The following is a 17,744-nucleotide window of genomic DNA, read 5'->3' as shown; positions in this document are numbered from 1 at the left end:
AAGAGTTCCAAATAGAGCTTTCAAAATCTTGAATTTTAGAAAATCGAAAAGAAAAAAAACTAGAGTGTAAAAATCTGGCATCTAAAAGCTGGAGATGTATTGCAGAAATCAATTGGAACTGTCCTAGCAAAGTTTTAGCAAATTCTTTTTTTCAATTTCAGTTTTTTCAAGTTTTTCAAATTTTTTGTAGAGCCATTGGAAATGTTGAGCAGAATACGAATTTGCTGCTTTTCGGTTTTTCACATTTTTATTCAATTACATTTTTTATATAAAAGTATTTTTCCATAAGTTCGAGTTTGGTAAAATTCTGAGTTTATTGGGGTGTAAAAAGAAACTCTAGAATTCACAAATTTGAATATTTGTGATACATCTTTATCTTCTTCTATGCGGTGCTTGCAGATCAGACTGTACACAACCTAGCCACATGGGCTCTATCTATGGGTGGCTTTAACTTGGGTTCTGCTGAACAGAATTTATTTTCTTGTTGAAATATTGGTGCACTTTATGTCGTTCATTTGTCTATTTTCATATAACAGAGGTATAAAATCATCTACTGGTGCCACCTAGCAACTCATCTGATAACAATTACACTCTACCCCAAACTTGCTAATCGAGGTGCCAGTGAAGGGTGCAAGGGGTGGGTATTCACAAACCAATATAGACAAAAAAAAGCCCTCAAATTTTCATGTTTGCCAAAAAAGTCAGATGCCACAAAAATAAATTAGAACATGCTTAAGAGAATACAACTTGTATGTGACTCCAGGGTACAACTGTGGAATGAAGGATCTTTATAATGGAATGAAAAATACAATGCTACACTGTGTTCCTGTCTCTGATTGGCCACAATACAGTTTCAAACATTTCAGGGCAAAATGTAACCTCAATTTGTTTTTTTACCTTACCAGACAATAACAGATATTATTTTAGAGCTGAAATTTCCATTTTTTTTCGCGATGAAAGCATTTGGTTCCCAAACATTCAGAGGGTTATTTACTAAGCTCTGAATACCCGAAATTTTAAAAGTTCATGATTTTTTTTTTATAAAATCGGACTTTTAAAAAAATCACGAATTTTTCAGAATTCATTAAACCCCGAAGGCTAAAAACCACGGCATCTCAAACCTGTCGAGGTTGCATAAAAGTCAAGGGGAACAGTCCCATTGATTTTTGGTTGTGTCGGGGGTTTCGGGCAATTTCACTTTGTTTTGGAGCTTTCGGGTGAAAACTTCGGAGAATTCGGGGGAAAATTCACGAGAAAATCGTGAAAATCTGAGCTTTTACCGCAAACCAAATTTTCGGGAAAATGTAATAATAAATAAGTGTTAAAAACCCCAGCGGGTTACATCGAAGTTTGTAGCAGCCGATATTGAGATAAATTCAGATCTTGATAAATAACCCCCCTCTTTGTCACAAAATATAGATCGATCATTTTTGCGTGACTTAAACTTGTGCTGTACGATATACCCTTTTGTAATAAAGACTTGAATTGATAATGTGCAGATTTTTCTTTGTAAAACGTTTTATAAATAAATAGTTCAAAAGGACCATGTGACGGGCATTCTTATTGTGTAACGTAATATAGTTCATCTCGCCGTCCTTCCACTTGTCGAATTTTAAAATCTGGTTGTGTAGCAGGATATTACACATAGCAGTAATCCTTACTGAAATCATTATTGGTTAAAAGTCTCAAATAAAAGGCAAAGGAGCTCTACAAGTCACAGGGCAGAACTAGTTTGTACTAGTTATCACTAATGATGGGCGAATTTTTTCGCCAGGCGCGAATTTGCGCGATTCGCCGCCGGCGAATAAATATGCGAAACGGCCACGAAAATTTTGAATTTTCGCCAGCATCTAAAAAAATGGACGCCGCCATCTGTTTTTTGGACACCAACGCATTTTCCCCAAAAAATGGATGCCGGCGTCAAAAAAACGGACGCCGGCATCAAAAACGGACACTGGCACCACTTCGCGAATTTTTTGCAGTTTCGCGAATTTCGCTAATTTTTTGGCAAAGCAAAACGGCGCAAATTCGCTCATCACTAGTTATCAGAGAAAGGACATATCGGATTAGGTAATTGCGGGTTAAGATTGGGTGCAAGTTAAATGTTTTTTGACCCTCACATCACTAATAGGTGCCGGATATATAACAGAGACAATGGAAAGTGTTGGAAGGGTTGCTATCTGCCCTGCTTTCAATTAATTTACAGAAACAAATTTCTAATTCATTCCTCCTTTGACCGTTTTTTTTATGAGGAACCTGGTCCTCATTTTGTCAAAACTTTTAATAAAAATTGTTGAAAATCCCATGGCATGGAAAAAAAATGGCATCAAAATCCCATTGAAAGTTGTTTAGACATCAAAGATTTCTATGCATTCTAGGTACTGTATTTCAGTAATATTAAGGCTTCTATGAAAATCCCATTCCAAACAAAGACGACTGTTCGAAGCTTTATAAAACCACCTACATCGGTGGAAACCAGTCCAGTGTATAGAAGGTGCAAATGTTCATCTGTGGAATTTTTAAAAGGGGCCTTAAAGGAGAACTAAAGCCTAACTAAACAGGTAGGCTAGAAATGTTGTACATTATGTTCTGAGCTTCTGTACCAGCCCAAGGCAATCACCACCCTTAAGCAAAGAAGATATGTAAGGCTGATTAGTAATTAATACAGATAATTACTACATGGCAGCACAGAAACCAGTGCAATTAGCATCAGAATTTAATAATCAGTAGTGATGGGCGAATTTATTCGCCAGGCGCGAATTCGCGGCGAATTTGCGCGATTCGCCGCCAGCGAATAAATTCGCGAAACTCCCGCGGAAATTCGCGGAAAAAATTCGGGCGCCGGCGTCGGAAAAACGGGCGCCGGCGTCAAAAACGGCGCAGTTTCGCGAATTTTTCGCCGTTTCACGAATTTCGCGCGAAATTCGCGAATTTTTCGGCGAAGCGAAACGGCGCAAATTCGCCCATCACTAATAATCAGCCCTGTAGCATCAGCTTATATTACAGACCAACCTCATTTTCTGCTTGATAATTTGTGATGACCCCTAAGTTTAGCTTCTCAACAGCTGCTCAGAGCCCACTGAGCATGTGAGTGTCACAGACACTTTCCAAGATGGTGACCCCCTGTGACAAGTTTGAAGTCCTGGATCATTGCTGCTATTGACAAGTTGAAACTTTAAGATGGTATAATAAGATTATCAGGCTTCACCTGTCTAGAGCCAAGATGTGAGGAGATGTGACCAATCTGGAGAGTAACAAAACTGTTCACGTGGAGTAGTGGTTCGGCTGAGGTTAAGCAGAAAGAGAATTCGAATGGGCAGGCCGGGGTCAGTGCAGGCAGAGTTCAATCGTAATCGTTATGCAGGCAAAGGTCGATGCAGGCAGAGATCAAGCGTAATTGAATAAGCAGGCTGAGGTCAAATGTAGGTGGAGATCAAGTGTAGTCAGGGTATCTAGCAGAAGTCAAAACTGGAATCAAATAGTCAGGATACAAGTTCACAGGAGCAAAGTTTATCACCAAGCACAGAACCTTTCCCTGAGCGTTCTTTTAAGGAGGGCGTTTTGGCAGTTAACGTAGTGACGCCTGCGTCATGACACCGTACACAATCACGTTAGCGGACGTTTAGACGCCAGTGTCCATTTCGGCGTGCGGTGCGTGATGATGCACGTGTCTACATTTACGCCCATCTTGCCGCGTGCGTTCATACGCGACGAATCCTTACAAAGTACAGCATGTAAATTATGGCATTTTAATTAAATTAATTTTTAGGGTTTAGTTCTCCTTTAAAGGAGAAACAAACCCTTAATAAAAAAACCCTACCCACCTAACCTACATAGACCCCCTACCCCCAGCCTAGCTGCCCCCCCCGGGCAAATGCCCCTAACTCTGTACTTACCCCTCTGTGCAGATTCTGTCCAGCGGAGTTCACTGGCGCCATCTTCTTCTCTTCTGTAATCTTTGGAATGAGACCGGCGAATCGACGCATGCGCAGTTGGAGCAATTCTCTGTTTCGCGACTTCAAACTTGTCACGGGGGGGGTCACCATCTTGGGGCAGCTATGCTGGGGGGTAGGGGTTTTTTTTTTATTAAGGGTTTGTTTCTCTTTTAAAGTAGAACGAATTGCAAATTACACTTTGTGGAGCCAAATGTTAGGCACCCCAGAGTGACTATATTTACTTACCTGACAACCCGGGCCAGTGCTCCTATCAGCAGAAAATTGCACCGACCCAGGGTTCTTCCAGTGAGCACCAGGGAGAGATCGTCTTCCTGATTCTTCTTTCTTCTCACGGCTGTACACATGCAGTAGAGCGAAAAGCCGAACTTCAACGAAAAAGTCGGCTATTTCATTCTACTGTGCATGCATCTGCCCCGGGAAATTTCAAGAGGATCACTCCGTGGTGTTTGCTAGAAGAACCCCTGGACTGGTGTGGTTTTCTGCTGATAGGAGCACTAGCCTGGAGTGTCAGGTAAGTAAATATAATCGCTTGGGGTGCCTAACTTTAGGCGTCACCAATGTAAATTGCCTTTCCTTCTCCTTTAAAGTGTAACGTGCCGACATATGTTTTTAAACCCCAACCATGTTACGTTATGCTATGTTCCTTTTAAGCTATAATGCCCCTCAATGTGTTTAATAAACTGTAATGACAAGTAGAATATACAAATGCGATTACTGACCAACATTTATATTGCTTAAATCCATTACCATATACTGTATATTTGTTTGCTTTCATAGGAAGTATAAACAGACTTGAAGGTGGCTCCAAGAACTGGGGAGTCATTCAAGTTGCCTAGGCCCCAGCAGAAGACTGTAATGTATTTTAGATCACTAATTGCTGCTGTTTTATTGAGATCTAAAGAACATTTCTTGCATAACAAGCTAAAGGGCAGCCTCTGCTCTTACATATGAAAATATGCATCTCATTGATGGCCTGCGTAAACAATAAGATCTCTTCCTATTTGTATGTCGGTGCTAGAGACATGATGAATAGGCCAATAAATAACATGGACCGAAGAGTAAGAGTTTTTAATGCATCACTCAACTTAGATCAAAACCTACTGTTAAACATGAAAAAATGTTGAAAACAACACATTTATCATTGAATAACACAGTAAAATATACAAACATGAGGCTTATTAAATGTTCCTGTGCTGATTATGAAGGCATAAATCAAACATCTGAGTCATACTTCATCTTGGTTTTTCCAAAAACACTCTTTATTTTCTTTCCATTTGTAGCTCTCCTCTTCATAGACCTCCTGTAGGTATAATCCAAATGAAATGTGAGCCTTGTATCATCTACTACTCGTCATGGTATTCTTCAGCATCAATGCAACATGTTGTAGAGATATAGCTATGAAAATGGTCAAGTAGAAGAGCCAGTGGTTTATTTGATACCATTCTAGGACATTATTGTATTAGAGAGGTTACAGAGAAGGGCAACTAAGCTGGTAAAAGGTATGGGAAATCTTAGCTATGAGGAAAGACTGGCCAATTGGGGATGTTCACGCTGGAGAAGAGGCGCTTAAGGGGTGATATGATGACTATGTATAAATATATAAGGGGATCATATAATAATCTCTCTAATGCTTTATTTACCAGTAAACATGAGGTCACCCATTCCGATTAGAAGGAAAGAGGTTCCGCCTAAATATTCAGAAGGGGTTTGTTACAGTGAGAGCTGTGAAGATGTGGAATTGTCTCCCTGAATCAGTGGTACAGGCTGATACATTAGATAGCTTTAAGAAGGGGTTGGATGGTGTTTAGCAAGTGAGGGAATACAGGGTTATGGGAGATAGCTCATAGTGATCCAGGGACTAGTCCGATTTTGAATTCAGGAAGGAATATTTTCACCCTCTGAGGCAGGGTTTTTCAGATGGTTTTTTTTTTTTGCCATCCTCTGGATCAACTGGCAGTTAGGCAGGTTAAAAAAGTTAAAAGGTTGAACTTGATGGATGTTTTTTTTCAACCGAACTTACTATGTTACTATGTATTTGTATGTTACATGAAATGTGCCAGAATATATTTGCAACTTATTGCATTAACTCTTCATACTCCCCCCCCCCATCTGTGTACTGCATTTTCCCCCGCCCCTAGATTAACTCACTGGATGACCCCAAATAGCCTTGGTAACAGCTTTTGTTTTGGTAGATGGTATTGTGGCAGATGGTTCTAGATTGAAAAATGTAATAAGAGTAATGCTGACTGGGAGATTTGTCGCCCACAATAAATTTGTGCTACTGCGGGCAAATCTCCAGACATGCGTCTCCATCAGCAATAGCTGAAATCGCTCACATTGCTTCATTTTCCGAAGTCGCCCAAAGTTGCCTTGCAAGAAGACTTTAAGCAATTTTGTGATGCATAGGTTTTACACTGGCAATTTCAATAACTACCAGTGGAGAAACATTTTCAGAAGACAAATCTCCCTGTTGGCCTTGGCCCTAAATGGGTTAGTGGACTTTATCCACAGACCAAATCAGCAAGATCTCAGATATAATTTGTTTTTAAACGAGTGTCATATTTACTATGTTGGATAATACGAATGTCTGTGAATTTACCTTTTTCCAGATAGGGACTGTAGCTTTTAGCTTATTTATGCAATATTTCACAGCATCCAACGAGTCAGATCTATGCGGAGAGGAAACAGCTATAACCACGCTGGCTTCTGACACAGGCACCAGTCTGTAATTCAAAGCAGAAACACAATCAATTTATGCAGCTATTGTTTTTATTATAAAGCCCTAACAGTTCATTGTTTGTTTTGACACTTACTATTTCTAGTAATTAGCTGACCTTTCTATTTTTTTGTGTCTGTTTCTGCACACAGATAACCAAAATAGAGGGGGGGGTAGTAGTTTTTTCTGTGCATTGGTAATCTGATTAACTTCCTTCTCCTCTTCTCACAGTAAGAACCACAGCAAGGAGGAAGCTGAAACTGGCTTTAGTTTTTCAGTTTGCAGCTCAAGAAAGTATAAAAGAAGAAGCATAAACTTGTCTAAATGCCCCTCTGTCCTTCACCAGATGAGACTTTTTTGGTGACGACACATGCCAAAGGCTTCTGGTTACTAGCCATAATTTATCACTGTGGTTCCTTCCTATGGAATATCAGTCAGCTATAAGACATATCTGTCCTCGTTGGGGTTTCAGGCTCCCATCCTAAATAGTCTGTTTATCTCGAGTACCTAGTAGTTACTTCACTTGAGCTACTCTCCTCTGTCTAATCCTACCCCTGTAAATGAAGTGGGTCCAACCTACTTCACAGCCGTTACTGCTGTCACCTCCTCTGACCAAGAACCCCAAACTGGGCTTGGTTCCCCTTTATATACCCTCCTAACTCTATCTCTTCCTAGTGGCTGGGGTCTTACACTCTGTGTACATTCTTTCCCTTTGACACTACTGACACCTAGTGGCCTAAGGTCACAAAACCATTAAGAGAAATAATTATTTATCATAGAAATAGAGGGCACACGTAAAACAATCCACCAACTGCCTGGGTGCTGAGTGGTAGTTCAACAAGCACATTCACAGCAATAACTCATCACTCACAGGACTTGCTTAACAAAATGACAAAATCTTTTTTATTGTGCAAAAATAACATTTTGTCACATATTCAGACCTTTAACAAGAAATATATATAAAAAAAAATCACAATAGAAAACCATACATGACATTCATGCAAGTGCCAATATCCTTTCCACCTCCTTCCAAACAGATCTTTTTGGCAGCTCATTACATCCTCACCCAAGTCTATGATGCACTGCCAAATGTTTCACGTGTAGCCATTGCTGCCTTACATCTGCAAAGATTTTCTTAATTTCCATTTCTGCCATAGGTATATACGATTCATACTCCAGCCGGACAACTTTCTTCCCTTCAAAAGTATTTCTTGTAGTGCCTGAAAAAACACATTTGTGTATACACACTTGAGACCTGGGGTTTTCCAGATAACAGATCTTTCAGTAATTTGTATCTCCATACCTTAAGTCTAGGAAATCATGTAAACATTAAATAAACCCAATAGGCTAGTTTTGCCTCAAATAAGGATTAATTATATTTTAGTTGGGATTAAGTACCAGATACTGTTTTATTATTACAGAAAAACTGGTAACTTGGATTATTTGGATAAAATGTAGTCTATGAGAGATGTCTTTCTATAATACAGAGCCCTCTGGATAACAGATTTCAAGAAATTGGGCCCCATAACTGTACTAATATGCAAGTATCAATGTTTACTAAAACAGGACAGTCTTTTCAAAATCTGTAGGGTTATCAAATATTGCATATTGTTCCTTCCAATTGATTTCCTTATTACTATTATTAATAATAATAATAATAATAATAATAATAATAATAATAATAATATGGTTTTCTGGCAATTACGCAGTCTTTTACAAGACTTTAGGCCAGTGATGGGGAAACTGGTGTTCCTCCAGAGAGAGACAGACAGACAGATGATGATAGACAGAATATTCAGCACTTACCAATAAAGAGGGAAACAGCACCACAAGAGGGGGAAGTAACTAACTGGGAAACTTCATCAGCAGACAGTCGATTGTGTGTGATCTTAACAAAATCTTTAGGCTCCTCTACATCTTCATCCATTTCAGCTACAACAGAAATGATTATAGTCTAGCTGCACAGAAATGTTCTTATACCTGCATGTTTAGGGGTTCTCTGTCTTTTTCCTTTTATGAACACCTTACATACTAATCATAGTCACTACCCAGGTTTGTCCTAAAAGCAACAATAATATATTTAGAATAAACTATTCCAATATAATATATTTAGCAAGGAACTATACATAAATAGAAAAAAAGTCAGCTCAGGCCTCTAAGAGAGCCTCACACGCAAAATAAATAATATATATATATATATATATATATATATATATATATATATATATATATATATATATATATATATATATATATATATATATATATATATATATATATATATATATATATATATATATATATATATATATATATTTATATTATTTTGTCCAAGATCAATACTAGGGATGGGTACATTTTTTCGGCTTGTTTCACCGAAAAAATGACGCTCAGAGACTTGTACGCCGCGCAACCAAATTTTTTTGACGCCCATAGACTTTAATGTGCGTTGGCGACATTTTGCCGGCGGCGAATTTTTGGCGAAACAAGTCAAATTCGCCCATTCCTAACCAATACATCAACGAACTTCAACTGGACTGAATATTCCATTAAAGGGGTGGTTCACCTTTAAGATATCATTTTTTATGGATGATGTAATCCTTTCGTTATTATGTAGGGTTCACCTTCAGACTTTCACAATTCAGAAATCAGAACCAAGATTGCTGATTCAGTGATTCATTTATTCAAAAAGGTGCACGACATGTTTCGAGCCAAATGGCTCTTCCTCAGGTGCTTATAGCAATAGTTATGACTCATGTGCCCTCCCCCCTCAAGTCACTGATTTGTTACTGCCTGGTAACCAATCAGTGGAAAGCAAGAGAGCTGAAAAGCAGGAAGTAGTGTTCTGGCTATTATGTTAGACATCCAGTCACTCCAGCCTTTATACATTACATTTTTGGCTAACTAATTATATAAGATACATTTATTATTTTGCACAGCCTATTTACCCAGTTGTATTTTTATACTGAACAGTTCATTTAAAGGTGAACCACCCCTTTAAGAGCAAAATATGATTTTCTTCAAGCTTTATTCCCACCATATCTCACTTGTACCAACGGAGAGAAGACATGTTTCCCTACATATTAATGGGTAAGTAAAGGCACAGGTCAGACATCTACCTGTTTCTTTGGAGTCCAAACACAAGTATACAAAGAAAACTGGTTAAACGTACCTGATAAAATCAACCCCCGCTGATTGGAGGAATAACTGCAATCTCGTCCCCAGTATTTAATATCAGCAGCTCATCACCAATGGCCACATACTCCTGACGGACGGCAAGGACCACTTGGTCTTGTATTGCACTAAGACTGAAAGAGAGACAGGCTTTATAGCTAAACCCCACACTTAGGGGCAGATTCACTAAGGGTCGAATTTCGAAGTTAAAAATACTTCGAAATTCGACCCTCGAATTGAAATCCTTCGACTTCGAATATCGAAGTCGAAGGATTTAGCGCTAATCCTGCGATCGATCGATCGAAGGATTTTTCGTTCGATCGAACGATTAAATCGTTCGAATCGAACGATTCGAACGATTTTAATTCAACGATCGAAGGAAAATCCTTCGATCAAAAAAAGATTAGCAAACCTATGGGGACCTTCCCCATAGGCTAACATTGACTTCGGTAGGTTTTACCTGCCGAAGTAGGGGGTCGAAGTTTTTTTTAAAGGGCAAGTACTTCGACTATCGAATGGTCGAATAGTCGAACGATTTTTCGTTCGATTCGTTCGATTTCGTTCGAATTCGAACGAATTTAACCAATTCGATGGTCGAAGTACCAAAAAAATACTTCGAAATTCGAAGTATTTTTCATTCGAATCCTTCACTCGAGCTTAGTGAATCTGCCCCTTACTGTGTATTGAAAGGGAAGTCTTGGAATCCTGAGGCCTTAGTAAGAAGGAGATCCAATTCTACTCTTGTAATAGCTCCAGCTTAGAAGGATCATTACAATCAGAGTAGCAGTAGAGTTGCTAGCAGAGCAGTTTGGAGCTTTGGGAAGTCAGTACAGGTATGGGATCTGTTATCCGGAAATCCGTTATCCAGAAAGCTCCAAATTACGTAAAGGCCGTCGCTCATAGACTCCATTTTATCAAATAATTCACATATTTTTAAATGATTTCCTTTTTCTCTGTAATAATAAAACCATACCTTGTATTTGATCCCGACAAAGATAGAATTAATCCTTATTGACGGCAAAACAATCCTACTGGGTTTAATGTTTAAATCTTATTTTGGTAGAATTAAGGTATAAAGATCCAAATTACAGAAAGATCCATTATCCGGAATACCTCAGGTCCCGAGCATTCTGGATAACAGGTCCCATACCTGAAGCATTGCCAGAGAAGGGAAATGAGTGGCTACACGTATGGTTAGTGTGCACCCCTATATGTCTACATTCAACAATCTCTCACACATAGGGGCATATTTATTATGCTGTGTAAAAAACAGCGGGTTGATACACCACATATTACCAGTGTCACCGGGTTACAAAAAACGGCATAAGATTTTTACTTGTTTTTTCTTAAAAGTGACCTTCGCCAGAAGCAATGTAAAATAACGGTGTCAAATCGGGTGTTTGTATGGCGTAAAATGACGCACGCTTTTAAGCAGCTTTATACTATGTTTTTCTGCCGAATTTCGTTTTACACAGCATAATAAATATGCTCCTTAAAGTATTCTCTACTACCAATATCAAGCTCACAGGTCTGTAGTTTCCTGTATCTTCCCTTCTGATGCATTTGGTTATCTTTTAGTATCTTATAGAATGGCTAATTCTAAGCAACTTTTTAGTTGGCCTTCATTTTTTCTTTTTTTATAGGTTTTTTTTTTCTTCTTCTGACTCTTTTAGTTATTGACGGCACCAGTCAATGGTTTCTTTTCTTAAAATGCCTTTATTAGGACATGGGCTCTGACCCCAAACAATTGGCGACGTTTCAGACCACACGGTCTTTTCTCAAGTGGGGGGTCACTGACCCCATCTAATACAACAAATGATCTGTAAGGCTACAAATTTATTTTATTATTCAAATTTTTATTCAGTCCCCTTCCTTTTCATATTCCAGTCTCTTATGCATGGTTGCTAGGATAATTTGGACCCTAGCAACCAGATTGCCGGCATTGCAAATTGGAGAGCTGTTGAATAAAAAGCTAAATAACTCAAAAACCACAAATAATGAAAAAGAAAACCAATTGCAAATTATCTCAGCATATCACTCTCGACATCATACTAAGGGGATTATTTATCAAAGTCCGAATTTATCTCAATATTTTCTGCTACAAACTTTTGTTTTATTGTTTATTATAAAATTTTTCCCGAAAATGTGCTTTGCGATAAAAAAAATTTTCATCCGTTTTTCACAATTTCTTTGGTATTTTGATCCGTTTTTCAAGTTTTTTTTCGGGTTTTTCACCTGAAAATTTTTGTATGAAAACTCCGAAAACTTTGGGGTATTGCACGAAACCCAGCGCACATCAAAAAATCATTGGGACTTCTCCCATCGACTTATATACTACCTCGACAGGTCTGAGATACTGGATTTTCTGATTTTGACTTTTCCATCCTCGGGGTTTAACAAATTACGAAAAATTCGTGATTTTTTTAAAAGTCCAATTTAGAAAAAAAAAATCACATTTTTCGTGATTTTTGCATTCGGCGTTTAGTCAATAACCCCCTTAAAGTTAATTTACAGGTGAACAACTCCTTTACTTTACAGTTGTGATGACACTAAGAAGGACTTATCCTGTGGATATTGAATGTGATGTTGTTACTCTCAAAAGAAAGTGACGGAGACATTGCTTATACTGTATGGGGAATGGGGATAATAACTTATAAAGTATGGACTGTGAGATTGGATATTGTTACGTGTAGAAAGCATAGAGAGTAATAGATCATACCTCGGGTGAGAACGTACAATTTGGTCCCAGAGTTGCTGAGATGTGATTTCTGTCGATACAGTCAGAGTCTCTGAACGTACCCCTGCTAGTTCCGAACTCTTGGCAAAGTACAGCACTAAAACCTGCCCAATAAGAGGAATAAATGAGAAACACATTTCAAAAGGAGAAAGAAAATCATTTTATACTTAGAGGTGCCAAAAGTTAGGCACCCCTGAGCAGGTCTGGACTGAAGGTCAACATACAGCGCCGGATTTGCTGGGCGGGCGCCCCTAGGCCGTGCGCTCCACGCGGTCCTAGCGCCTGCCCGCACTACCGCACGCTGGCGCAAAAGCACTGGGGAGCACAGGCTCCCCACAGAGTGGCTGGGCACCATGCCGCCTCCAAAAATGTGCCGCCCTAGGCCCGGGCCTATGTGGCCTAGCCACAAATCCAGGCCTGTCAACATAGGCTCTGGCATTTTAAGTACACAGAGGCCCAATCAGCCCACACAGAGGCCCAAACAGCCCCCATCAGCCCACTAAATACCGACTTTCTATGGCACCTTATAGCAGCCCCTCTGGCATTTGCCAGAACCAACAGATTGCCAGTCCGGGACTGCCCCTGAGTGATTGTTTTTACTTACCTCACATCCCAGGCTGGTGCTCTTATCAGCAGAAAACTGCACCGGCCCAGGGTTCTTCCAACGAGCACAACGGAGAGATCCTCTTCCGGCTTTGCCTTTCTTCTCGCGGCTGCACATGTTCAGTAGAGCGAAAAGCCGAACTTTAACTAAAAAGCAGACTATTTCATTCTACTGCACATTAGTGATGGATGAATCTTTCCCATTTTGCTTCGTCGAGAAACTCCGGAAAAATTATCGACAAGCGCCAATTTTTATACACGCGACTCTTTTGTCCAAATGCATGAGAGTCAATGGGCATTCGAATAATTTTGACAAGCGACAATTTTTTTTTTGTCGCAGCAAATTTTCGCACAGTAAATTTTCACTGCATGAGAAAGCAGAGTGGGGACCGCACAAGCTCTCCGTTTTTCCCTTCCGTTCAGGTGCACAGTCTCACAGTGTCCCCACTGTGGATACAGCAAAATTACAAGGAAGCAGACGGCACTTCTGAAGATGGGGTTTATTGGAGTACCTGCTGGTAACACCTAACGCGTTTCGGGAGTTATCCCTTAATCATAGGTAAGAACCTATGATTAAGGGATAACTCCCGAAACGCGTTAGGTGTTACCAGCAGGTACTCCAATAAACCCCATCTTCAGAAGTGCCGTCTGCTTCCTTGTAAATTTTCACTGCAGCTTCGTGAAAACTTAGCCGTCAGCAGAATCCGGAAATTCGATGCGAATCCATGCATGCCGAACAAATTCACCTATCACTACTGCGCATAAGTCTGTTCTGGGAAATTTGAAAACTGAAGAAGAAGGAATAGGATCGCTCCGTGGTGTTTTTTTTCCTGATAGGAGGACCGGCCCGAGTTTCAGGTAAGTATATAACCACCCCCAAGTATAACATTACTTGCTTTCTCCTTTAACACCTTGGGTTACTGCTCACGTTTAGGTTTGAGAAGGTTGTTTTGGTTCAACACGGTCACAGCTGGCACTGGAATACTTGCACTTGGAAATGGATCCTACAAGTTAATGGCAATCAGTTGCCTACCATTGGGGTGGGCTAGCAGCATGTCAGGTCACCCAGAAGGGTAGGCTGTACTTGGGCAAACATTCCTTAAACGCGTGGTTCACCTTTAAGCAGGCCCGGACTGGCAATCTGTGGGTTCTGGCAAATGCCAGAGGGGCTGCTATAAGGTCCCATAGAAAGTCAGTATTTAGTGGGCTGGTGGGATATGTTTGGGCCTCTATGTGGGCTGATTGGGCCTCTGTGTACCTGAAATGCCAGGGCCTATTTTAATTCTCAGTTCAGACCTGACTTTAAGTTATCTTTTTAGTATGTTATACACTGGCTAATTCTAAGCAACTTTTCAATTGTTCTTCATTATTTATTTCTGACTGATCCCATCTAAAAAAAAACAACCGCTCTGTACGGCTACAAATGTATTGTTATTGCTACTTTTTATTACTCGTCTTTCTATTCAGTTCCTCTCCTATTTATATTCCAGTCTCTTCTTCAAATCAATGCATGGTTGCTAGGGGAATTTGGACTTTTTGGTAATTTGCTGAATTTGCAAACTGGGGAGCTGCTGAATAAAAAGCTAAATCATTTAAAAACCACAAATAATAAAAAAAATGTCTCAGAATTAGTGATGGGCGAATCTATTCGCCAGGCACGAAGTTTTTGCGAATTTCCGTGTTTCGCCGCTGGCTCATAAATTCACCAATTTGCTTTGAAAATTCAGCGGCGCCTGGTGACGATTAATGGACGCCCATTGACTTTAATGTGCGTCAAATGTCGCCATCGTCGAAGTTGTCACCGGCGTCAATTTTCGTGCTTCGCAAATTTATATTTGCACATTAATTGTTACTGTTATCGCTACTTTTTATCACTTATCTGTCTATTTAGTCCCTCCCCTATTCCAGTCATGTGTTTAAATCAATGCATGGTTGCTAGGGTAATTTGGACCCTAGCAACCAGATGGCTGAAATTGCAAACTGGAGAGCTGGTGAATAAAAAGCTAAAGAACTGAAAAACCACAAATAATAAAAAACAAAAAACAATTGCAAATTGTCTCAGAATATCACTCTCTACATCATACTAAAAGTATTTAATTTAAAAGTGAACAGTCCCTTTAAGCAGGTTCCTATAACCTAACCCTAGAACAGGGCATGCTTGTGATGTCACAATTGAATATGCAGGTACCTCCCCCTCCCCCCAGCTCTGCCCAAGTATCAGTGGGGGTTTTTTTTTTCTCAAGAAAAAATTAATTTACCATAGGTTCTCTGCCCTGATGTAGGTTAAGGGCAGAGACACACGCTGCTATTTCGGGAGATTAGTTGCCCAGCGACAAATTGCTTTTTCTTCGGGTGACTAATCTCCACGAAAAGCCTTCCCACCGGTTAGAATGTAAATCACCGGCGGGATGGCACTCGGAGCACTTCGTTTTCCAAAGTCGTCTGTTCGGTCGACTTCGGAAAGCCCGAAGTAATCCAACTGCCATCCCACCGGCGGGAAGGCAGTTCGGGGAGATTAGTCGCCCAAAGAAAAAGTGCTTTGTCGCTGGGCGACCAATCGCCCGAAATAGCAGCGTGTGTCTATCCGAAACTTCGCATGTGTCTCTGCCCATAACCGTTGACTTTAAATATTATGTTAATATGTTTGTTCTTTCTATTCCCAAACTGGATGTGGTTCTTTGTGTCCTGGAAAAGCACAAAGGGGATGTGTGTTAGTGATTTTTCATGTTAGTTCCCCAGCCTGGTGCTCCCTCTGTCATGTGATTATTTCATGACTTAGCGGATATGGAGGGACAGAGAAATATACAATAAGAGCTTCTGTTATATTATATAGTGTTAATGTCATACACAGTTACTCCTGTTACCGTGGGCATGCTAAGAACGACAACTCCCAGCATTAACCAAAATACAATGCCTGATGAGGAATGCTGGGAGGTGTAGTTCAGTGGGAAAAAAATCCCTACCTATGGTTCTCTCTGTCATATATGTTGATATACTGCACTGCTAATATGTTCTGATAAGTTTCTATCACTATAGCTATATTTCCTGAGGATGTCGGGAGTTGTAGTTCAGTTTCGTCTTTCTCCCCACTTTCATTCATTGATTTACATGCCTTTATGCTGAACTGCTGGTGCTTTTGTTTGCCTTGTCTTTTGTAGGAGAGGCTGCAGCATTTCATGGACTTTTGACTCTCCCTTACTGTGTAACTATACAAGGCATATTTTCCTGACCTTTAACCCCAGATTAGGGAGGGGGCGGGCATACAGTCATTCCCTGGGCACGACCCACCGGCATGAGACAAACACACAGCATAGGAGAGCAAAGACTGCAACCTATACATCTGTCTGCCTGGTTGAACTACAACTCCCAGCATCCCATCCCAGGAAACCTTACAGCTTTCCCATTCACCCTGGAATCCAAAACCAAGAATGTGACGACCCAAACCCACAAACACAAGTAACATGGAACTCACTCAATGCTCAAGTTATTTTAAAAGATTATTCTCCCCTACAGCATTAAAACATAAAGCTCCCATTCATCTCCAGCCAAAACTATTCTTTGCATAATAAATATCTAGTATAGGTCAATCTAAAAACAACTGGACTTGCTGAGTAATCAATGAATTTTGATTACTCAGCAAGTCCAGTTGTTTTTAGATTGACCTATACTAGATATACTATGACCTGGATGAATAAAAATCTTCATAGTCATTTTGCATAATAAAGAAAAAGTCATTCTAAGCAACTTGCCTATACACATAACAAAGCTTTCAATGGGTTTCAATGTAAATTCAGGTATGTCTGTGTCTTTCAGCACTGCTGGTTCTGCCTCGTGAAACAATGTAGCAGAAGCCAGATGATTAGGATTAGGATAACAACACATAGTAAATATACATGACATGAAATGAAAAGATAGAGAAATGAAAAGATAGAGAACCTCACAACTCATGAAGGCAGAAGTTCCAGTCGTATCCCAGGAATGAATGACTCTGAGCAGCTGACTCCCTTCCGCCTTCTCTGCAACTCCCAGTGACTCTACTTACATGCAGGAGGCGTGTCACAGACTCAATGTAACCACCTTTCTGATTGGTGGCTGCTCCTACTTCCTGGTTCATTCTGTTCTGCTGCTCCTGATTGTTCAGTGCTGTACCCAAAGCAGTTAAAGGGGAACTCAGAAAATCAGAAAATATCATTTTAAGCTAGAGTTGCCATCTCACTCGTTTAAAAACAAACACATATGGAATCCCCAGCTGGCAGGGCGAATTAGCAATTCATTTAGATGCATGCTGCAGACTGAACTGATTTTTGTGCAGCCATGCATCTAATTGAATTACTAATTATTAACGCAAGCTGTGGATTCCTTATGTGTTCCCTATGCCTTCGGCCTCGTGTTTTTATATGGTCATGAAACTTATAATATCCTTATAATTTACAAGAGGGGGTACTTTATTCACTATATATACAGTGTCGGACTGGCCCACAGAGATACCAGGAAAACTCCCGGTGGGCCCAGGTGTCAGTGGACCCTCATGCTGCTAAATATTTGGCCTGTTTCATGG

At 40.0% G+C, this 17,744-nt stretch overlaps 2 protein-coding genes across 3 annotated transcripts; both read right to left on the bottom strand.

The window, feature by feature from the left end:
• Positions 1-5,009: 5,009 nt before the first annotated feature.
• Positions 5,010-8,599, bottom strand: mocs2.L (molybdenum cofactor synthesis 2 L homeolog). 2 transcript variants are annotated; one of them, XM_041569371.1, is made up of 4 exons: positions 8,479-8,599; positions 7,739-7,892; positions 6,556-6,679; positions 5,010-5,256 (listed from the first exon to the last, which is right to left on the bottom strand). In XM_041569371.1, exons 1-4 carry the CDS (start codon positions 8,597-8,599, stop codon positions 5,182-5,184), a joined length of 474 nt encoding a protein of 157 aa, XP_041425305.1. In that variant the 3' UTR covers positions 5,010-5,181. The 2 variants fall into 2 exon arrangements, with proteins under 2 accessions (XP_041425305.1, XP_041425308.1); XM_041569374.1 differs by having other exon boundaries at positions 5,214-5,351.
• Positions 8,600-9,844: 1,245 nt separating this feature from the next.
• Positions 9,845-17,277, bottom strand: LOC108718391 (molybdopterin synthase sulfur carrier subunit). Its single transcript, XM_018266164.2, has 3 exons — positions 17,123-17,277; positions 12,566-12,687; positions 9,845-9,980 (listed from the first exon to the last, which is right to left on the bottom strand). Exons 1-3 carry the CDS (start codon positions 17,132-17,134, stop codon positions 9,854-9,856), a joined length of 261 nt encoding a protein of 86 aa, XP_018121653.1. The 5' UTR covers positions 17,135-17,277; the 3' UTR covers positions 9,845-9,853.
• Between the last annotated feature and the right edge of the window lie 467 nt (positions 17,278-17,744).

This window comes from Xenopus laevis, chromosome 1L, assembly GCF_017654675.1.
Source record: "Xenopus laevis strain J_2021 chromosome 1L, Xenopus_laevis_v10.1, whole genome shotgun sequence".
NCBI classification, from domain to species: domain Eukaryota; kingdom Metazoa; phylum Chordata; class Amphibia; order Anura; family Pipidae; genus Xenopus; species Xenopus laevis.
This window is presented reverse-complemented; position numbering and strand designations above follow the sequence as displayed.

What these genes read in the sequence shown, in the direction of transcription:
- mocs2.L (XM_041569371.1), bottom strand. Translation starts at nt 8,599, where the DNA reads ATGGATGAAGATGTAGAGGAGCCTAAAGATTTTGTTAAGATCACACAC. An exon ending in TGCTGTTTCCCTCTTTATTG is followed by an intron (nt 7,893 to 8,478) that starts GTAAGTGCTGAA and finishes GTGTTTTTTCAG; the next exon opens with GCACTACAAGAAATACTTTT. An exon ending in CAGTCCCTATCTGGAAAAAG is followed by an intron (nt 5,257 to 6,555) that starts GTAAATTCACAG and finishes TTATACCTACAG; the next exon opens with GAGGTCTATGAAGAGGAGAG.
- LOC108718391 (XM_018266164.2), bottom strand. An exon ending in ATTGTACGTTCTCACCCGAG is followed by an intron (nt 9,981 to 12,565) that starts GTATGATCTATT and finishes TCTCTCTTTCAG; the next exon opens with TCTTAGTGCAATACAAGACC.